Source organism: Ambystoma mexicanum, chromosome 7p, assembly GCF_040938575.1.
Source record: "Ambystoma mexicanum isolate Mex_15411 chromosome 7p, UKY_AmexF1_1, whole genome shotgun sequence".
Classification (NCBI taxonomy): domain Eukaryota; kingdom Metazoa; phylum Chordata; class Amphibia; order Caudata; family Ambystomatidae; genus Ambystoma; species Ambystoma mexicanum.
Window position 1 is genome coordinate 778,351,649 of NC_090939.1, and position 21,347 is coordinate 778,372,995.

Genomic DNA, 21,347 nt, shown 5'->3' on the forward strand with positions numbered 1-21,347 from the left:
GAATACATTATATATGTATAGAACCTTGATCAGACATTCCTTTATTTTGGACTGTTCTACTTTGCTGTTTGAATTACTAACATTCACACCACACTTGAGAATACAGCCTTCCCCCGGCGGCCCACGTTACAACAAAATCCAAAAGGAGGTCAATCTCTAAACTGCGCCCGTTTTACCTTTATGATTGTGTTGGCTCTTGGTTTATAGATGCGTGAAGGCTAAATGGACGCTTTAGCCTCGTACTCATCCGTATACTCCTCTGCCAGGCAGTAATCAATTCTTCACACCATCAAAACATTTCACAAAATAAGTTTTCTAAAGCACAACCAGGCACATTATAATCGTATGTTCTCATCTGAGTGTCACTATTGTTGAAAAAACAGGACAAATGAAAAAGTGAAAACTAAATTTATTTAGCACAACGTATTTACAAAAGAGGAATCTATGCTCGATAAGTATTTAAATATAAACTGTACACTGTGTGGAACACTTTACATACAAAACTTGCACTTTTTATTAAAATCCAAAAAAAAACAAACAGACCACTGTCACCATGCAACCAACCAACCGTTGTTGCCATTTGATGGTTTATAGAAACAGCACTCATTTACATAATGTTAAGTAAAGTATTACATACAAAGCTGATCAGGAACGCCCTGACTTGTGCATTACTTTCTATGTTATTTGAAATCATGTTTTCGTAAATTGAATTTCTAGAGCGTAGACTGCATATCTGTGAAATTTGCAGAAGGCTGAATATAATGAAACAAAGCTAAACAATGATACTGAAAATGTACAGCTTCACGCTTAATCAGTCTACGTTATCGCTCCTTAATATTTTTTTTTATTTACCAGGGGAATATCAGAATGTAAACATGGCTGCTTTACAGCAAGCTAAATATTTTCAACTTTCATGCCAATAATCAAAAATGCTGGTAGAGACATGCATACAGCACCAGAACGAATTGAGAACAACGTTCGAACATGGTCACATTGAAGCCCACGCATGCCAGGTCCCCCACACATTTTATATTTTGAATTTTTATCCAGCGTGAAGACTTTTGGGAAAGGTATCATTGTTGAAGCGACTTTGCTTGCTACACAGTCCACAGTCCGACTGAAACACGAGCTATCCCACTTTCTCAACCATATTGAATATTTTTAAGGTGTAGTGAGAATGAGCTGCTGAGAAAATAATGTCCACAGTCATGCATTAATCCTGAACAACAAGTCAACATCCTACCTACCATATGCCACACTACGGAAACTCTAGGGTCGGAAATTGAGAAGGGAGTGTACAGAAATGAAAAATCCCTTTCTACATTGAAGAAAGTTACCAAGTATACAACTGAGTTTCCAGGACTGCTTCATTAAGATCAAACTATCATTATGCACGTGTGGAAAATGCTCCAGAAAGATTTATGCTGTTAATGAAAAGGATCTTTAAAAAGTCCACTACAATTCAATGGGTAGGTGGGTGTACATTGCACCAAATAAATGTGGAACAGCTAACTTGCGGGTTCATGCATATGTTGCCAACAGCCTTCAACATTGAAAAAGGAAATATGTACAGAACCATTTCTTCACCTTCAAATTATTATTTCAACACACAATAGGGAAAGTCATGAATAATGGTTTTCAGTTTCTTCAGGTGTCACCTTGCCAACCAGGGAAGGGGTACAGTAGGTGTATTAGGGAGGTTGGGGGAAGGGCTTCTCCGTGTCCACATTAGTTGGCAAGCAATCACAGATGTGTTGAGTGTTCAGAAACCTCGTCCAGCTATTCCAGCTATTAAAAAGCGTTTACAATCTGTGGATTTATCTTTAGCTACAATAAGCAGATAATTGAAGCAGTTGCTAATTGAAATGTTTAGGCACCCCGTGTTCATGGACAAAGCTTACTCAGGATGTGTGTGGGACCTAAGCTTAGATGTGGTTTCCACACTAGAATGCAAGCATTACTGGATGAGTGATGTCTCATGGGGAGTGCAGTGCTTCTTATAAAGGCTGAACACCGTTGTATGCACTAAGTGAAGAAGCAAGAAATAAAACGTGTACAGAACACATCTTGAGGTGAACTTCAGCGCATATGTCCACTGGATAAAGCACACAACCGAGAAAGTCGAAAATATGTTTAGACTTCATTTAGGCAATGTCCTTTTGTGTCGTTTACAGCAACACTGAAGAGCACGGTTCAGCCAGTGGCATCTAGGATAGCACACAATCATATTACCAGCAGATAATATTTTGGACATCGAAAACTCCAACCCAATCTGTGAGGAGTTCCAATGATAAAGCATAGCAGCAGGTGTGTAAGCCATAGTTGTGACATTACACAGAACAGTAGGCGTGGGTTAATGAACAAAAAGTTGATTGGTTTATGGGCACATTTTTTGTGGAGATTACAAGGTTTTAAAAATAATATCTACAACTATTCAAATTCATGTTAAATGTTATTTAAAAAAGAAAATACTGCCAGGAAACGTTGACTCTTGAACGACCCTGAAGTACATCTTTATAACTGCACAGCGAGCACCATAGGGAGAGATCTCATGGCCATGTCACATGCTGAATCTTTTTCTTTGCTCCTGATGGTTTAGATTCATCCTGTAAAAGAAGAACATTACAAAGATTAGCTTTGCATGGTGAAATGACAAGTGCAATAACCATCCGACATTAAAAATCTTGAACAATCACCTGGCAATCATTTGCTAAGCATTTCAAAGCAATGTATTTATTTGCAATTCTTATATAGCGCTACTCGCCCGTGGGCCTCAAAACGCACATTAAGAAAAAAAACAGAGACGGGACTTAAACGAAAAGCCAGAGGGGGTTCAGCAGTCAATCTGCAGACCAGAAACAGTAGAGATTTAGGAACAAATGTTTAATCTGGGTCAAGATTGAACAAATGTGTTTTGAGACTTTTCTTGAATTCCAAGCAGGAATTGGAATGCCTGAGTTCAAACAGAAGTTTATTCCAGTACAAAGGAGCCTGTACATTGAAAATAGAACCGCCAAAGGTTTTTAAGTTATACCTTGGTTGAATACATTTTAGTGGGTCATTGGATCGCAAGTTACAACCAGCTGGGAGGGTGATGAGATGGTTCAGAAGATATTGAGGAGCTTCATTGTGAACGTATTTATTGGTCAGGGACAATAACTTGTGCATAATCCGTTGTTTGACAATGAGCCAGTGTAGGCTACGTCTGGCATCAGTAACGTGTTCCCTATGAGACAACCCATAAACAGCTCCGCTCTGGGCAACCTGCAGCGACTGAAGATTCGCCTTGGAAGTCCCCACCAACAAATGATTGCAATAATTAAGGCGCGAATTGACGACAGAAGTGGTGAGGAGAGACCTGTTTTTTAGTGAGATATATGGCCGAATATGGTTCAATAATTTCGAAACATAACCAGAAGAAGCCCAGACAGTAGCAACATGGGGTTTCCTGGACAGTTCTGCATCCAATACCACACTCAGTGTTTTTACCTTACTAGATACCTGAATTTGATTACCAGCTATTGTAAAAGTCTTGTATTCCGGAGACAGTTTTTGTAATCTTTGTCCTGATGCCAAAATCAGGAGTTCTATCTTTTCGGGATTAAGAGCAAGTGAGTTTATCATCAAATCTTGGATGGCGTTATATATATAGGATTAATAATGTAGGAGTCTGTACTATGGCAGCCGGTTAACTCAAAGATTATTTGTGTATCATCTGCATAATTCACCAGCTGAACACCAAAGCCATCCAGGAGTGTGAGCAGTGGCATAATGCAAACATTGAATAATAAAGGGGGAGATACAAGACCCCTGTGGAACACCACAAGTGGCAAGTGTGGGGACCGAACTACATTCTGTACTGCAACTATGGCGCTCCTGGGACCAAGGAAGGACAGGATCTACTGATCAGCCATATCAGAGCACTGTGTCGGTTCACTTAACCTGATGATCAACAAAGAGTGATCAACCAGGACAAAAGCTGCAGAAAGATCCAACAGCAAAAGAGCAGGTCTTCCTTTATCAATGATGTTGGCAATGTTGAATTTAAGGTCAGTCAATGCCATTTCTGTCCCATGCATGTGCCTAAAACCGAATTGCCGCCAATTCAGGATGCTGTTATTTTCAATAAAATTGTTCTGTCCAGAATGGAGTTTCCGGTATCGCTTAATTAAATTGAAAACCGAACCAACCAATACAACTAAGGAAAACTCAGTAAATCACAACTCCCGAAAAACCCAAAAAGGAGGAAGCATAACATATCTACCACAAGCAATACCCATACGCAAGTGAAAACACATTGGGAAGGATATCTTTCAGGTCTTACTGCGGTCTACCATATCTCAATTTAAACCGTCTGTGATTTTGAGACATTGAAACTCGGTTGAATGTTAAGTCATGCACATGAAATTAGCACACGGTTTACTTGGCACAGAAACATTGCTGGCGTATAAGCTGACGAGTTACTACAAGAATTAACAAACACATTTTGGCAGTTGTATAGAGAACAGGTTTACAGTGTTGCCAAGTATTTGTCATATGCCCAGGTGCTTATCAAGTGCAAACTGTTTCTTCAAGTTCCCCAGCGGCCACAATCATTCATCAGCCACTGTTATAGCATGCCAGGTACTGTCAGCAATGGGCATATGCCAGGTGCTACTACGATAAAGTAGGCAGTGTGATGATCTGTTCTCATCTCAACTGCAGCTATGAGCCCTTTAGCAAGGGGAGGCAGGGCCAAACACACAGGGTGCTCCTTATGGGCATCAATTTATGGGGAGGACAATGGTGTTTGTCCCACCCCCCCCCCCAACTTTCGTAGCACACCATTTTTGTCCCCCTCATTTGGCAGGGGGGTTCCTTTAGATGTCAAATCCCTCCCAACATTTTCAACAAAGTTACTCCACTGGTGCTCTCCTTAGTCCCCTCTGAAGACAGCGGTGAGGAGAAAGCTGCCTGGATATAGCTGCACCAAGACAAGGCATGTGCATAGGCCACAAGTGACAGAGGAGAAGGTATGGGCTCCAGAGAGGGCAAGTAGCCTGATTTGACATACGTTACCATATCTTTGCAACAAAGATGCTGTGGGGACCGAAAGGATGCAGGAGATCACCTTAATTATCCCAGAAGGTGATTCTGTGACCTATACGTCAGTGGTAAAGGAGACGCAATGCAGCTTTCAGGGACACAAGAAAGAGTGTTTCTGGGGTCAGTTGACGGTGGTGTGATGGACTGCTGACGCACTCGCTGTGGATAAGATGGTAGATGGAAAGAAAGCTGCAGGGCTCTGGTATGTGAAGGTGCCACTGGTAAGTGGTGGCCACCAGAAAGGAGTCTGTTGAGACATCTTTGCTGGTTGCTTTTTCTTTTTTTGCTCAGTCCCTGATCCCTTGGACTGGCCTGTTAAACGTTCAAACAAAACGAGTGCCATTGAAACACTGTTATTCTCTCCACGATTAAACTTGGAGCTCCCTTAGTCGCTTAAGATTTGTCCCCTATCTTCAATTCACTTAAGTGACTTCTTAGTCTGATTTGATTTTGTTCTAGATTTGGGAAATAATGAAATACATCTTGCATGTCTGCATACTAAAAAGTAATTCAATCCTCGTTGATCCAGGGCAGCTTTACCTAAAAAAATAAAAAATAAATGGACCTTATCACCACAAATCTAAAGAAACCATCATTGGATTTTGATAATTATTCTAATCTTAGATCGAATACCAGCCTCCACTTCTAGGCAAAATCCTAAAACAGGTAGTCTTGACCCAGTTAAAGGATTAAATAGACGCAGCACTGACTTCTTCACCCAGTCTTGGTTCTGTCAGTTTTACACTGCTACTCTTCTTACTTGATGATCTACTGAAAATAACCAATGTTGGCGATGCAGTCCACCATGAAGTCATGTTTTCTGTTCTTAAAGAACCTATTGATAAAATATATGGGGGTGACAAAAGCCACCCCAATAAACAATCTCTGCCTTGTGATTCCCAGAGCAGAGAAATCTTACAGCTTCTCTTCGTTTGGCTCCTTTTCAATGTTTCATAAGGAGCTTAAAAAACGTATGGTCTCCAAGACAATTCTTAAGACAAGGACCCCAAAAAAAAACCAAAAGAAAATAACGTTTTGTATATATTTGGGTGCATTGTTGTGTGCTTTGTTCCCTTTGTTGCCCAACGGTTAGGTTTGCGCAAAATAAAAATAATCAAAAGGCGGATGGGTGGGCACTAGTATCTTGAGCTTCTAACAGTCATAATAATTACTGGTCTTGCATAGGGCAATTTGGTTCTGTGTGATTTGGTAGAGTATTTTTTTATCGAAGTAGAATTCATCACATTTATTTTTTTCCTGTGGGATTTTGCTGCAAAGAGCAAGTTACTCTCTTACCTGGTAACGTTCTTTCGATAGGATGGTCCGACGACGTATTTCATATCTATGACATGTAATCACCACAGCTGTGCTGCTTCGGATAATCTTCGGCGTCTGCGTCCTGCGTCGATACGCCGCCCTCGCGGACCTCCTCCGACGGCCGACAGCACTGGATGTTATAAGTAGGACGCATGACGCCCGTAGCCTCAGTTGTAGTTTTTTCCCAGAACGTGTGGCACCAGTCTTCTGCCAGTCTGACACACAAAGCCTTGCGGAAACGTAAGCTGTAATCGCATAAGAAATTCTGTAGCGGGGAAGGCAGGGAGGGAGCGATATGGAATACGCCGTCGGACCATCCCATCGAAAGAAAGTTACCAGGTAAGAGAGTAACTTGTTCTTCGAGGGGATTGGGTCCTCCAATGTATTCCATATCTATGACAGACTCCCAAAGCAGTACCAATGCAAGGAGGTGGGAAAAGAATTTAGAAAACAAATTTAGAATGCCCAATCAAATTGCGGAGTAAAGGACCGCTTTGCCAAAGGCCAGATCCTGCCCACGGATGGAATCGAGGGAGTAGTGACGTACAAACGTGTGTACCGAAGCCCAGGTGGCTGCATCACAGATTTTACGAATAGAAACACCACTCTGTAGGGCAGTAGAGACAGCCATACCCCTGGTAGAATGGGCACGCAAGTCGACCGGTGGGTCCTTACCCGCCAAGCGATAACACTCAGAAATAGCCAGAATAATCCAGCGAGACAAACTCTGTTTCGTCACAGCTTGTCCTAAATGCTTTCCAGCGTAACCAATGAAGAGTTGATCGTCCACTCTGACCCGGGACATTCGTGAAATATAAAAGCTTAATGCTCTCCTAGGATCAAGCCTATGGAGTCTCTCCTCTTCCTTACCAGGATGTGGAGGAGGATAAAAAGCCAGAAGAACAACCTTCTGGCCTAAATGAAATTCCGACACCACCTTTGGAAGAAAGGAAGGACAAACTAAGGACAACCCTGTCCTTATGAAACACAGTGAAGAGTGGCTTAACTGAAAGTGCCTGTAACTCACTCAGCGAGCGGAAGTGACCGCAACCAAAAATACAGTTTTAAGAGTTAACAGTCTCAAAGGGCATGAATGCAAAGGCTCAAACAGAGCACCCATCAGAAACTTGAGAAGAAGGTTCAAATCCCAACCAGGCACCTGGAAAGGTGAAGGAACACATTAGTGAGCCCTTTCAGAAACTGAGAAATTAAAGGAATTTTAAAATAGGAACACTCTTCAGACGAGCGCTTAAATATGGACAGCGCCACCAGGTAACCTTTAACGGTACCCACTTGCAAGCCCCTGTGGGCCAAAGAAAGCAAAAAAGACAGAACCATGGGAATGTCGCATGCAAAAGGATCCCTGCACCAGTCGCAGAACTTACGCCAACGGTACAGGGACTTTGTTGCTGGCTGTCTGGCCGAGAGCAACACCTCCATCACGTCTTCAGGGAGGTCCCAATCCTTATACCTCAACCTTTCAGAAACCAAGCGTGAAGGTTGAAGGATCTGACCTCTGGATGGAGAACCTGATCCCCCTCCCGTGAGAGAAGATTGTCTCGGTAGGGAAGACGATGTGGAGGGCAAATGGACAAGTCGAGAAGGTCCGGGTACCACGTCCTCCGGGCCCACACCAGAGCAATGAGGATCATCCGGGAACCGAACCTCCGTAACCTCTGCAGTACTCGCGGGATGACGGGGACTGGTGGAAATGCGTACAGCAGTGGGAATGACCAATCCACCACGAACGCGGCACCTAAGGCTCCTTTTGGAGGAAATTCCCACGAGCAGAACCTCTCGCACTTCCGGTTGACACTGGCGGCGAAGATATCCGCTTGAGGCCCCCCCCAAAGGGCAAAGATCTCCAGGAGAATCTCCTGAGCCAACTCCCACTCGAGAGACATCGCGCTCTGCCTGCTCAGAGCGTCCACTGTCCCGTTTTCGTCTCCGGCCAGATGAACTGCCGAGATCTAAACTTCCTGCTGGATTGCCAAGAACCAGAGCTACATCGCCTACCTGCGCAGAGGAAGTGACCCTGCCCCCCCCCCTTTTTGTTGAGGTAGTTCATGGCCACTGTGTTGTCCATCAGGATCAGGACATTCAAGCCTTCAGGGCTAGTCTGACGGCCCTCAGCTCCAACAGATTGATATGGAGTCAGGACTCCAACTGAGACCAACGACCGCTGTCAACTCGTTGGCATGAGCTCCCCATCCCGTGAGGGATGCGCCCGTCACAATCGTCACCTCCGGCCAGGGTAGCCAAAATGGAGCCCCCCTCATCAGATTGTCTTCGACAGTCCACCACAGAAGTTCCTGGGCGACCGAGGACGGCATCTGAACAGGGTCCGACAACCTGCCGGAGGACTGAGGCCACTGGAGCTTGAGTGCCCATTGCAAAGATCTCTTCCGAAACCTGGCCTCCGGCACCAGAAGAATGCAGGATGCCATGAGGCCGAGCAATCTCAAGAACTCAAACGCTGGGAGACTCTGGGCAAGCTGAAACTTGTGCACCATCTGCTGAATGTGATGAGCCCTCACCTGGGGAGGAAAACACTGCCCCAGGGACGTGTCGAGCACAGCTCCGATGTACTGGAGCCTCCGAGTTGGTGTCAAATGGGACTTCTTTAAGTTGAGGGAGAAGCCCAGCTTGTGGAGGGAGTGGCAGGTGACTAACAGATGATCCAGGACTTGCTCGGGAGAGCACGCCCTGATCAACCTATCGTCCAGTTAGAGGTAGACGTGAATCCCCCCTTTCCTGAGGTGCGCTGCCACCACTACCATGAGCTTGGTGAAGACCCTCGGGGCGGAGGTCAATCCGAACGGCAGGACCCGAAGCTGAAAGTGCGAGTCGCCAACCGCGAACCTTAGGTACTTCTTGTGCTTTGGATGTATCGGCACATGAAAATAAGCATCCTTGAGGCCGAGAAAGGAACCTCCCCTCCATTGCTGTCCCCTAGGACGAAAAGGCGGAGGTTGGCGAACTCCAGCGCCCAACGACTTCGCTGCAGCTTTGGAGGTCTGCAACCTCTCAAGGCTCTCGTCAGTCTTGCTGCCAAAAGGATGTTCCCCGTCAAAGGGCATGTTGAGGAGCCGGGCCTGCACATCAGGAGCAAACCCTGACGTCCGCAACCACGTAAACCTGCGTATCGCGGTGCTCGCCGCCATGGACCGGCTGACGCAATCTGCCATGTCCAAACCCGACTGAACGGCCTCACACATGGCATCCTTGCTATCCTGAACCATGGCAAGGAAACCATCCCGTTCGTCCCCTTTGGGAATATGTTCAGCCACTAAGGAAATAGTTCCACAGAGTGCGTGTGAAACATGACAAGGCACATACGGAGTTGGCCGCCTGAAGCACCATACCCCCTGAAGAAAACACTTTCTTCGCCCAGCCGTCAAAACGCTTGTCGTCCCTATCAGGAGGGATGGTAGGATACGACACCTGCTTTGCCGGGGCCGTAGCCGCCTGCACCACCAAACTCTCCGGAGTGGGGTGCTTGGTCAAGTAGCAGGGGTCGCTACTTGCTGGGTGGTATTTTCACGGCAAAGACTTGCCCACTGCCGGGAGACTCTCTGGAGCAGTCCAAGCCGCCGCCACCCCCCTCTGTCGAGCCATATGGAACGGCAGTCCCAGGTCAGTTGGTGGACCTTGTTAGAGGATATCCGTAAGGTCATCCTGAAGAAAATCCCCTGGGGGAGCAGACCATCCCAAGTACTCGGTGACCCTAGACATAAGGCAGGGTCAGGCCTACAAAACTCCACCTCCGGAGAGGTGTCCAGACCACTGGCATCCTGCAGGGACTGCCGCAGGTCCTCAATTTGGCTATGGCCCGAGAGAATCTCGTCTGGCACTGTATTAGGAACCATGCCATCTCACCGTGTTAGGAACTATGCCATCATACGAGCCCTCATCCACCTCTGAAATAAACTCAAGATGGCGGTAAGAAGGCACAGAATGTGGAACAAAGCCATGCTTGACCTTGGCCAGAGCCTTTCTAGGGGGTTCCACCGAGCACCGGGGTACCCCCGTCGAAACAGACTCGAAAGGCGTCGAGAGCATCGAGTGAATCGGCGTCGACGCCAAACGCGGTGCCGACAGCATCGATGGAGTCGACACAGGCCTCGAGGCCGGAGCCCCGAGCGTGTCCCTCGACAGCCTTGGCGCCAATGGCGTCAACGACTTCTTCGGAGGCAGGGCCTCGAAAGAGTCCGTCGACGACCTCGGCGCCACCGGCGTCGACGTCTTCCTCGAAGACACCAGAGGTGCACACGGTCTCGAGTGCATCGAGGACCGGGACCTGGACCGGGCATGACGAGAACGATTCCCCTTGTCCGAGCGGGACCTCTCCCGCGAATCGTGCCGACCACATGAGCCCGAAGGCGTGCGAGCGGTGTCTCTCGACCGATCGCTAACATTTTCTTCCCGAAGGAAGTCCATTCCTCCGCATGCTTGGTGGGATAAGTGACCTGCCGATGGGCGGAGTGCTCGGATAAGGATGGCGAAGGCGACAGATGACGGCGCTTCCGGGAGTGGCTCAAAGAGGCAGAGGAGTGGCGGGACCCACTCCGGGACCGAGACCCACTGGACTTCCGACGACGATGCGGAGAGTCGCCCCTCGAATCCTCTGTCGAAAGCCCCGCAGACCTCGACTTCCGTGGCTTGGAGACCTTACCTACCGACAACTTCTTCTTGCGCTCCCGCAAGGCTTTGGACGTGAGCGACTGGCAGTCGACACAGTCATTCGTGTCATGGCCCTCCCCGAGGCACCAGAGGCAGGCATTGTGCGAGTCCGTCACCGACATCTTGGACCCACAACCCCTGCACTTTTTAAAGCCCGGACGTGGGGTTGGAAGACGAGGTAGACATCTTCACGAAGAATATACTTCACAATGCGAACAGGTTCAAAGAACCGAGAAAGAACAGAAACTCCAAAGAGTCGAGGCGCGCCGAGATCTCCGAAGCGAACACGTTTGCGGAAAAAACGGAACTGAGGCTATGGGCGTCGTGCGTCCTACTTATAACATCCAGTGATGTCGGCTGTCGGAGGAGGTCCTCGAGGGCTGCGTATCGACGTCATCGAAACAGGCGCCGAAGATTTTCCAAAGCAGCACAGCTGTGGTGATTACATGTCATAGATATGGAATATGTCGGAGGACCCCCTCCCCTCAAATATATGCTAGAAATATATATTTTTTTAAATGTTTTTATTATTTAACAACACAAAGAACAAGAAACCAAATGACAACTCTCCAACATATTATAACACATTCACTTTGTTTTGTCTTGTCCACCCTCCCCTCTCCCCTCCCCTCAACTCAAGCCTACTCTACCACTTGGCGTGGTGACAGATTTGTTGTCTTCTGTATCCCTAGAGGAATTCTGTTCCTCTGGCCCATCTAGGGTGGACCCTTGCAGCATAGCTTAAGGAGTCTCCATGCCAGTATTAACCATGGTGTACTCCTGTTCTCTCATTTAGTTAATCAAATTCTATGGCTCGTCCCTCTTGCCATAGGTCTCCCACTGTAGCTATGCCCACGGTTTCCCAGTGCTTCCTGATCGACTTGTGCAATTGTTCATCTACTCCCTTCAGCACCACTAACGGCACCTGGGGGGAGCACAGAGACAGGTTTTCGAGTGCCCGGCAGGCCCTGTGCCACATGCTCCATCCCAGGCCCAGCAGCCACGCTCTCCCTTTCAATTCTATGTTAGGCACCCAAAATATTTCCTTCAGGAAGAACGGGGCACATTCGGACCGAAGCAAGTTGAACTCAGATGTGGGGTCTTCCCTTAGCCATCAGGCCATGTGCTGTAATTGGCTGGCTAGGAGTACATCTCAGAATCGGGTAGTTTAATCCCCCCCCCCTTGTTGTATGGGTTTTGCAACTTCCCTAGGGCTATCCTGTTTCTGGTATTGTGCCATATGAAGCCCCGACATAAGCTCTGTAATTTGCCAAAGAATCGCTTAGGTATCATGTAGGGGATATTAACAAAGAAGTGTAATAGCCTGGGGAGTGCCACCATTTTCAACAGTGCTACCCTCCCAATCATAGCCAGGGGTAGCCTTGCCCAGAATCTCATGCTCTTCTCCAAGTTTTCTACTTCCCTTACCGTGTTATGTTTATGCTCATCCTCCACCATGTGGTATATATTCATCACCAGGTATCTAAAGGTGCTGGTCTCCCAAGGTATCTGTAAAACTGGTAAGTCTTTACTCTGGGTCCCTATATATCTGCCTAAGGGAAACAGTCTGGATTTTAGGGGAGTTTAAAACTATCCCGGAGAGCGACGCGAACCTCTCCATCACTTCCAGGACATATTGCAGGTTTTCCTCTGGGTAGCTTAAATATAGTAAGATATCATCTGCATATAACGAGATGAGGTGTAGTCCCCCCCCTTGTGTAGATCCTCACAGGTTCATATTGCTGTCTCAAATATATTGCCAAGGGTTCTAGTGCGAAGATATACAGCATCTGGGACCAATGGCATCCCTGTCTGGTGCCCCTACTGAGCTGCCATCTGTCTGAGATGATCGCGCCCTTCGTGACTCTGGTGAGTCGGGAGCTGTACAGCAGTTTCGCCCATCATAGGTACCCTGGCCCTATGCCGTATTCTTTCAAGGCTGCTAGCAGCCAGGGTCATCTAACCAAGTCAAAGGCCTTCACTGCGTCCAGCGAGGCTATTGCCATTTCCTGGGGGTGTCCCCTTCCACTTGTTCTATAACGTGGTGGAGCCTCCTCAGGTTATCAGCTATACGTCTGTGTGGCACCTAACCGGTTTGATCTGGGTGTATGAGCTTGCCTATGACTTGTTGCAATCTAGACGCTAGCACAGCCGCAAGAATCTTGCTATCTTGATTTAACATGGAGAGCGGTCGATACGACCCGCAATCTTTGCTAGGTTTGTCCGGTTTAAGGAGTGGGATGATAATTGCCTCTCTAAAGGATTCCGGCAATCTCCCCTCTTCAAGCTCCTCGTTCAACATGTCTAGCACACGTCCCCCAAGAGTATATCTTCGGGTACCTCGAAGAAAACTGATTGCAACCCAGGTAAACAAGAAATGCAAACAGGTGTATGGTGAGTTTTCCCCACCTTGGGAATAAATTGCCCAGGTCACGGTTGTTGATTTCACATTCGTGGGATTGAAGGAATTGTTGGCTGAGCTTGTTTGCCAACACATTGTACTTGAGGGGAGATATTCTGCCCTCATGTGTATTTTGTGGTGTAGTTCCCAGTTCCAGAGTTGTTAAGCTTCCAGCGACAGGATGCATGACTTGGTGCTGCCCTGTTCGTTTTGTAGTGCATTGACATGGTGTTGTCCGTCTGCACTGTCACCATTTGTCCGGAAAGTACCGGTAGGAAGGACTTTAGCGCCCATCGAATGGGCCCGAGTTCCAGCACATTTATGTGCAGACGGGAGTCGGCTGGCGACTACACCCTGCTGGCTTGTAGATTGCCCAGATGGAAACCACAGCCCGAGAGTGAGGCATCTGTTCTCAAGAGTACAGTGGACATGGGTAGCTGGAAGGGTAAACCCTGTAGAAGGTGGGTTTGGCCCACCATTCCAGAGCCTTGTGGAAATTTGGCGTGAGATGCACAATGTCCTCCCACGATCCACTGTGTTGAGCCCATTGGCTGTCCAACTCCTCCTGAAGTGGTCTCATCTTCAGTCTGCAATTTGGTACGAGGAAAATACCGGAGGACATCATGCCCAGGACGGACTTGCATTGACTGACAGTGGAGCTTGTTCTCTCTTTGAACCATGCAATGAGGTTTTGCATTGTGGCCACTCTGTCTGGAGAGGGGTGAACCCTGGGAACGAGTTACAATCTGCTCCTAAAAAGATTGCTGTCTTTGCGGGTAGTGGCGAAGATTTGTCCTCGTTGATCGCGAACCCTAGGTCTTGGAATAGGGTCGTTTTTCCCACTGCCTCCGACGCCGTTTCCAGGGAGCTTCCTTTCACTAGACAGTCTGCTAGGTATAGAAAAACCTGTACCCCAGAGCACCTGAGGTGAGTGTCACTGGGGCAATGCATTTCGTAAACACTCTTGCTGCGGACTCTAGTCCGAAAGGACACACCTTGAACTGGAAATGTTGGTAGCCGACAGTGAACCGAAGGCACTGTCTTTGGGATGGATGGGTACATGGAAGTAGGCGTCCTCCAAGACTAGGGTAGCGAAGAAATTGCCCTTTTTAAGCCATGGAGGGACAGGTTAAAGGGAGGTCATCTTCAATTTTAGATGAGAACTTGGTGAGGGCCCGTAGATCTAGTATCCGACACCACTGGCCATTTTTCTTCCTTACTAGAAAGAAGTGGGAGTAGAATCCTTCACCCCGCTGTAGAGGTGGAACCCGCTCTATGGCGGCCTTTAGTAAAAGCTTGGCGGCTTCAACGCTTAGCTGTTGCAGCCGGATGATGTTTTTTCTTGGCTGTGGGCAAGGTGGTGGTCGTTGAACAAAGTCTATAGTATGTCCCCCTTTTATTACCTGAAGCACCCATTTGTCGATGTTATGGTATACCAATGATTGAGGTGCTGTGAAACGTGTCCTCCCACCGGGGTGTGATGTGGAAGGCGCGCTAAGTACAAGTCAGTTCTTCTTGGCCTGGTTCCTGCCCTGGCTTGAGCCCCTTTTGCCACGTTGGTTCTGGTTCCTGGTGGAACCTTGATGATATCTTCCTCCCGATTGGAAGGAGGTTGAAGAGGACACTTGACCCTGCAAAGACCTGCCATATGACCTGTACTTGGAGCTGGCACTTCGAAAGGAGCGAAAAGGACACCGGTCTTTGTCCTTAAAGAGCTAATCGGCCTTTCAGTGTTGGCTTTGATGCCCTTTAAGTGATAATCTATTTTCGGGCCAAATAGGTCTTGCACATCAAATGGCATGTCTAGGATCTGGACCTGTACCTCTGGCCAGAATCCTGTGGCCTTCAACCAGGCTTGGCATCTCAAAACTGTGCCGTGTGCCATTTGCCTGAAACTGCAGGAGCGGTGTCCACAGAGGTGTTGATAATGTGATCCGAGACCGCTTTGCTGTCTGTGATAAGGGCTTTGGCCTCTTCTTGAAACTCCTCTGGAAGGCGTTAAGTGAGACAGGACATACAGAGCCATAATTCTCTATCAAGCCTTGCCATTATGGCCATCGCGTTGCTGGCCGGCACCGTCAACAATGCCACCGTTGAGACCTTATGTCCCATCGCCTCTAGTTTACGTCCCTCCCTATTGGGAGGAGCTGTGAGGTGAGAGGCCACGGTTTGCAGTTTTTCCTCGCCGCCACTGTCATGCGGGTTCAGGATGGCTTCTGAGACACAATGGCACAGAGTCTGAGGCTTTATACTTTTTCCCTGGTCTAGCCAACAGTGCTAGAGTGAAAAGAGCAGTGGCCAGGATTTTTTCACCCGCATCCCAAATAGTCTCTAATATTGGTATTGTGGCGACGGTGCAGCATCTTTTGTCTCTCTAGTCAGAGGACTGATGCTTTCTCCTCTGTGGCGACTTGTGTTTTGAAGATCTATGCCGACTTTGCCATGATGGAGTGAAAAGATATGATTTCGTCTGAAGGCGAGGACCCCCCTCAGCCCCAGTGAGTCACGTTTCTTCTGCTTCTCGATGAGAATAGAATCCCAATCATCTGTGTCTGGAGTGTCCTGAGGCAGTTCATTTTCTTCCGGCTTCTCGTCATGAGTGTTGGGGTTGGAAAACTCCCTAAAAGGGTCATCAGGTTACCCAGCATCGCCGGGCCATTCAGAAGCTGGAGCAATTGAAGGCGCATTGCACGCTTTGGATCTTTGAGGTCGTCTTTTTTTGAGGCGTGGGTGACCCGCCGTAGTGTGAGCGTTGTCGTCGGCGGCTGCCAACCGATGAAGATCACTGAGGCGGCGGTCAGTGATGTGGGGTACGATCTGTAGGAGACCTGCTTCCAGTGCAGTGCACTGGTGATATGCTTTGCGACGGTCCGCTTACAGGAACTAGTGACCAGGAGCTTTGTCCTTCGCCTCCTTTAGAACTCGTCCATAATTCTGCTCATCGACTGCTCCCCACGCTCGCTTCCTTTGTCCCCCTGCAACCACTTCCTGGTCCCCACTCCCTCCCGCCTCCCTGCCCCTCCACCCCTTTGATTGGTGCATACTGCTAGTCCTTCTGCACTACTCACCTGCTGCTCTCCCCGCTCGCTTCCTTTGTCCAGCGAAGCGGGTGCGAGTAGTTCTGTGCCCATGGCCTGCAGTTACAGCTTGCTAGTAAGATCCCAGCCCAGTCCTCGGGGCCTCCACATTCAGTGTTTTGGTGTTGTATTGTTGGCGCCTCGAGCGTGTGGTTTTCCCGCTCCCCCAGCAGCCACTTCCTGGTGCCCACTCCCTCCCACCTCCCTTCCCGCCCTTCCCACCTCCGCTCCCACCATTGGGTGCTCATCTGGTCTTAACTAACCCTCCTGGGAAGCCCCCTGCCTGGGAGACCCACGGCTAAGGACCCCTAAGGCAAAGGGCGGCTCCCACGGTTGGGGCTCCTGTTGTGTCTGCAGGTGTCCGCAGGGGACGCCAGTTGCCAGTCTCCACTGGTTAGTCCCACTAGTCACTCTGCCTACCCCACCTTTTAAACACGGATGTGCTGCCCCCTGTGTTGTTGTAATACGCACTGTATCAGCATTTAAAACAGATTTTGCCCTGTGAAAACTAGGCCTCCCCCCCCTTTCAGTATTCTCTAACTTAGGTGGCTCCCTTACATGTTGTTGTAATACTCACTGTTTCAGTATTTAAACATTTTGCGCTGTGAAAACCAGGGCTTTTTCACCCCTTTCAGAATTCTCAAACTTAGGTGGCTTCCTCACATGTTGTAATACGCACTGTTTCAGTATTTAAAAATTTTGCACTGTGAAAACCAGGGCTTTTTCACCCCTTTCAGAATTCTCAAACTTAGGTGGCTTCCTCACATGTTGTTGTAATACGCACTGTTTCAGTATTTAAGAAATGTTGCGCTGTGAAAACTCTGCCTTTTTCTCCCCCTTCAGGATTCTCAAATTTAGGTGGCATGTCACTGGATCTAAAGTTGAGCATTTGTGAGCTCTTTAACCCTGAGAGTCTGTCCTATTGCGCTACCTGATTGCTGCTCGCTATCTTGTCTGCCTACTCTCGCCAGTCTCTCCCCCTCCACTACCACCTACTCTATGGCGCTCTGTCTCTGCTATCTTCTCCAACTGCTTCTCTATTGACTATCCTGCTCTCCTCACTAAATCTGGTAGGAAGAAGTTTAAAAAGGACATCCTGGTCTCCAACCCAGGCCTCCCTATCGCTCACATCTACACCAGTGCCTCTTCCAAGGAAACTCTCACCGAAATCCTCTTTGTCGTGCCTTCACTTGACTTATGTCCCTTCGTATGGTCTCTGTGCTGTCTCCTTTCTCATCTTCTCCCATTAATGGTGGCACCCGTTGGGACGCCCCTCTGGCCTCCTTCCATTCCTCTAAGGTCATCATTAATGTTTACTCTAATGGTACCGTCTTGGTCCAAGGCCCTCAGGCCAACCTTCACCTCTTTGATGGATGCTTCCTGCGCCTCATCAACTTCCTTTCTTCTCTGGCTGTCCCCCCTCCTCCCCTTTCCTTGGCTATCTTGCCTTCATCTCTGCCCCTCTCGGGGTCCTCTTACACCTCCGCAGGGTGTACCTCCGATCTGTACCCCTCCCCGGAAATCCTTCAAGGATAGTAACCTTCTCCACATTGTCACTCTTAACTCTCGCTCTGCTGTCAAACATTCCTCTGATATTTGCCGCTTTCTTGAAGAACTTGACCTCGATTGTCCTCGGTCTCACTGAGACATGGTTCACGGCCAGCTCTGTCAGCAGCTTTGACACGTTCCTACCTGACGGCTACAAGATCCTCTCCGCACCCAGGCCCAACCGCTCTGGTGGGGGTGTAGCCCTTATCTTCCCTGAGTGGATTCCTGCCTCTGTCACTCCTATGCAGACCTACTCCTCTTTTGAATGCCTCATCTGCAGCCTCTCTCTCTCTCTCTCCCCTAGCTACTCACTTACAGTGGCTACTATCTATCGGCCACCTGGTCAGATTTCTTCCTTCCTCTCTCAGTGGGCGGACCTCTCCTTCTCACTTCGGGCCTCAACCACTCAACTCCTCGTTCTTGGAGACTTCAACAACCACCTGGATGCCTCCTGTCCCCCCACGGACTCTTTCGTGACCTCTGAAACTCTCTCACTCACCATTCTCCCCTCTGGCCCGACTCATTCTGCAGGGCACACTCTCAATGTTCTGATCTCCTCAGATCTTCCCCTCTCTGTCCCTCTCTCCACTCCTCCCACCTCACCCTCCCTACTCCTCAGACCAAGCCACCTCCATCACTGCCACCCACCTTCTCGGTCATCCGACCCATGAAGCGTGTGTCAGTTGATGCTTTCGCCCGCCACCTTCTCACCTCCTCCTCCCCCTGACTCGGCTCCCTCTCCACTTTTCTATATCTGATACTCTTGCCCCTGTCATGAGAATCCGCCTGAGGCCCAAAGTCAAGTGTAACTCCTGGTATGACTCAGACCTCGTCACCCTAAAATGCAAGTGCAGGGTGGCCGAGAGGAAATGGCGTGCTTCATGTTCATTCTCTGACAAACCGGCCTGCTGCAAAGGCATTACCGGCTCTCCGTCCTCACCAAGAAGAGTGCTCACATCCAAGCCTGCATCTCTGCGGTATCTAACAACTCGGCTGAACTCTTTAAAATCTTCAAAGAACTGGCCAATCCTGCCGCAGTCTCTACCTCTCCTGTCCCTTCCCAGGCCCTCTGCACGGCACTGGCTTCTCACTTCATTTAAAAAACTCAGGACATCCTGTTCTCACTCTCCTCCTATCGCCTCCCTCCCTCTATTCCCTGCTCTTCCTCTGGACCTTCTGCAGCCTCCCCTCCCTCCTTCTCTGCCTTTCCCCTTTTCTCTACGAACAAGGTTTCTAGACAAGTCCGATCTATGAAAGTCTCGTCGAAACAGGTTCACCCCTGTTCCTCCAAAACTATCAAGGACCACATCGACTCCCTGGCTCCTGCCCTGGCTGATTTCTTCAATCACCCCTTCGCCACTGGAGTCTTCCCATCCCCCCCCTGAAGCACTCCCTTGGGCACCCTCTTCTTAAGAAACCCTCTGTCGACCTCTCCTGCCCAGCTAACTATCACCCAATCTCCATCACTCCCTTCCTGGGCAAGCTCCTGTAGAAACTGGCTTCTCCCAGCTCAATCTCCACACCGAATCTGTTGGTTGTCTTCATGACTATCAGTCTGGCTTCAGAGCTGCCAGAAGCACGGAAACTGCTCTCCTGAACATCCGTGAAGACCTACTCTCCAACCTTGATTCTAACACCCTGTGCGTCATCTTGCTTGATCGCTCTTCTGCCTTTGACACGGTCAATCATGCGATCCTACTCAACTGTCTCCATGATAACCTGGGTATCACTGGTCAGGCTCTGGCATGGCTGACTTCTTTCCTCTCCGACCGACCCTCCAGGGTCCAACGTGGGTCCTTCCTCTCTGATATCTTTTTCTCTACTTGTGGTGTCCCCCAGGGATCTAACCTCTCTCCCTGGCTGTTCAACCAATACCTGGCAATCCTTGCCCACCGCATCGCCGCTCTCTGCCCCAATTTTCTGTGCTATGCAGATGATACCCAGCTCATTTTCAGGTTACTTTCGGCCTCCTCCTCTCCTTCCCTCATCTCTGACTGTCTGCTATCCAGGAGTGGTGTGCCGCCAATGATCTCTGCCTTAATGGCAGTAAAACTGAGATCCTACTCTCACCCACTCCCTCTTTCCCTGCAGCTCTCTGGCCGGCCTCTCTCGACCCTCTTCCTGCTCCAACCTGCATGGCTAAAAACCTCTGGCCATCTTTGACTCCACACTCTCCTTCTCTCATCACATCTCTGACGTCTCTAAGAAGTCACACTACCAGCTGCACCTCTTCAGAAGTATTCTTCCTTTCCTCTCCTTCCCTCAGAAGCTCACCGTCTCCAGAGCCCTAGTTCTCTCCAAGCTGGACTATTATAACAGCCTATCTAAATCTTCTGGCTCTGCAACTTATCTAGAACAGGACTGCGAGACTTGTCCTTGGCCTCAAGCCCAGGGATCGTATCTCTCCAGAACTGAAATCTCTGCACTGGCTCCCAGTGGCTGCGAGGATTAGGTTCAAAACCCTCTGCATTGTCCACAAGGCCTTCTGGGGCTTGGGGCCGCAATACCTTCAATTCTCTTTTTCTAAATATCTTCCCTCACAAGCTCTTCACTCATCCACCTCCAACTCCCTTAGGGTCAGTCGCTTCTCCAAGCAACGAGTTGGTGGTAGATCTCTCTCTTCGGCAGGGGCCTCCCTCTGCAACAGCCTTCCTGCCTACCTGAAATTTGAGGAGAACCATCTCTGGTTCCAGAAGCACCTCAAAAACCTTCCTCTTTGCTTCTGCTTTCTCGCCCCCTCTCCCCTGCTGAATTCCCGGATGAAACTGCACTGGTTAACTGGCCATTATTTCTGATCTCGGGCCCAGGCCCCGCCAGTTGCACACCTGCACTGCCTCCCTGGCAACCCCTGTACCTGAGGACTGTTTTCTGTATCACTACAGTCCCCCTACCAGCACTCATGTCTGCATTTACCTTGCACTTGCCACCATCTGGCCGTTTTTATTTATCTTATTTATTCCACTATCCCATGTGCTGCACTTTCCCCTCTCCCTTCCCCCACACACTTTTCCCTTTCCCCCTTTCCCATGCACTTGCCCGATCTGAATGACACCTGGCCTAGTAAGATCATTGTCTGACTTCCCTTTGTTCACCCTCCCTTGCCTGATCGCGCCTTGAAATACTGTTGATAGGCGCTGTTTAAAGGCCATATCATAACATTAGAGTGGGGTCAAAAGGATCTGCCACGTCTTCCATTATCGCTTGCCAGAGTGGACTGTGTTCTTTAGGTTGTACTG

At 48.7% G+C, this 21,347-nt stretch overlaps 1 protein-coding gene across 1 annotated transcript in view; it reads right to left on the reverse strand.

Annotated features, from left to right (window-relative positions):
- Positions 1 to 392: 392 nt before the first annotated feature.
- The window catches only part of C7PH2orf49 (chromosome 7p C2orf49 homolog), a 256,914-nt gene continuing 235,959 nt past the window's right edge, over positions 393 to 21,347 (reverse strand). Inside the window, exon 4 of the mRNA XM_069636916.1 lies at positions 393 to 2,606. Coding sequence (XP_069493017.1) covers positions 2,550 to 2,606 — 57 coding nt within the window. The 3' untranslated portion in view covers positions 393 to 2,549. The remainder of the gene's footprint in view (positions 2,607 to 21,347) is intronic.